A 1,046-nucleotide genomic window follows, 5' to 3' on the forward strand; every position below is an offset into this window, starting at 1 on the left:
TATGGACTCAGAGCAGCTGTGCTGTGACACCATTATACTACCCACAGGTCTCAGGCATGCTGGGACTGATGTGTTACCCAGCGCTACGAAATCAGCTCTTGGGGGAGCTTCAGAGGCCTCAGGAGTGAATTGGTTAAAGATGGCATCACATGGGCCTCAGTGCAGGCTCTTTGGGGGGGAAGTAGGGGGTGCTATGTTGTGTTTGGTGTTTCAGAAAATCAGCATATGCTCTCATTGCTGTAGGAATTTGTGAAAGTCTTTGGAATGACAGACACATGAAGACAGAATAAAACACCTCACATATAGGAGCTCATTGTTCCTGAGTCTCCTGTGACACATGCAGGATGAGGTGGCCTTTCCTTCATTTGCAGGTTCTTCTCACTGTGGGTGTGAGGTGAGCTGATTAACAGGCTGTGCAGACACCTTTGAAAGCACATTCTGTGACTCCTCAACATATTGTCACCTGAGAAAACATCCCAGGACCAGGATCAGTAGCCAGGACCAGATGGCTGCTTCTCAGGTAAAAGATGTGTCCTGGGTCAGAGGCTATATTTGCTTTTCCACTAATATCTTTGGATTTATTTCTCTACTTTTGATGTTTTGCCTTGCTAGGTTGTTTCCCTTTCCTTATTTCATTCCTATTTTCTTTTGATAGTCAATATCAGCAGTTCCTATATTTCCCTCTCTCATTCTTGAAGTATATTTTTATTGATTGCAAAAAGGAAGAGAGAGAGAGAGAGAGAGATAGTAACATGAATGATGAGAAAATCATTGACTGGCTGCTTTTTGCACGCTCCACATTTGAATCAATCTGGCAACCCGGGCATGTGTCCTGACCAGTGACCTCTTGATTAATGGGTCAGTGCTCAACCACTGAGGCACACCCACTGGACCAGGCAGATGATCTTGTTCTAAGAATACCCGTAGTAAATTTTCAAATAGTATTGTGGCTTCTATATGTCCTATTCCATGAGAACTATAAATTCCATTAACAAATCCCTTGAGATCAAAGTTATATATGAATTTTTCCTGTGTTTTCCTTTTCT

The 1,046-nt window shown here is 42.9% G+C and overlaps 1 protein-coding gene across 1 annotated transcript in view; it reads left to right on the plus strand.

The window, feature by feature from the left end:
* Positions 1–414: 414 nt before the first annotated feature.
* LOC102757289 (zinc finger protein interacting with ribonucleoprotein K-like) overlaps positions 415–1,046 on the plus strand; it is a 9,127-nt gene continuing 8,495 nt past the window's right edge. Inside the window, exon 1 of the mRNA XM_015571058.1 lies at positions 415–520. Coding sequence (XP_015426544.1) covers positions 506–520 — 15 coding nt within the window. The 5' untranslated portion in view covers positions 415–505. The remainder of the gene's footprint in view (positions 521–1,046) is intronic.

Source organism: Myotis davidii, unplaced genomic scaffold (genome assembly GCF_000327345.1).
Source record: "Myotis davidii unplaced genomic scaffold, ASM32734v1 scaffold1168, whole genome shotgun sequence".
Taxonomy (NCBI): Eukaryota; Metazoa; Chordata; class Mammalia; order Chiroptera; family Vespertilionidae; genus Myotis; species Myotis davidii.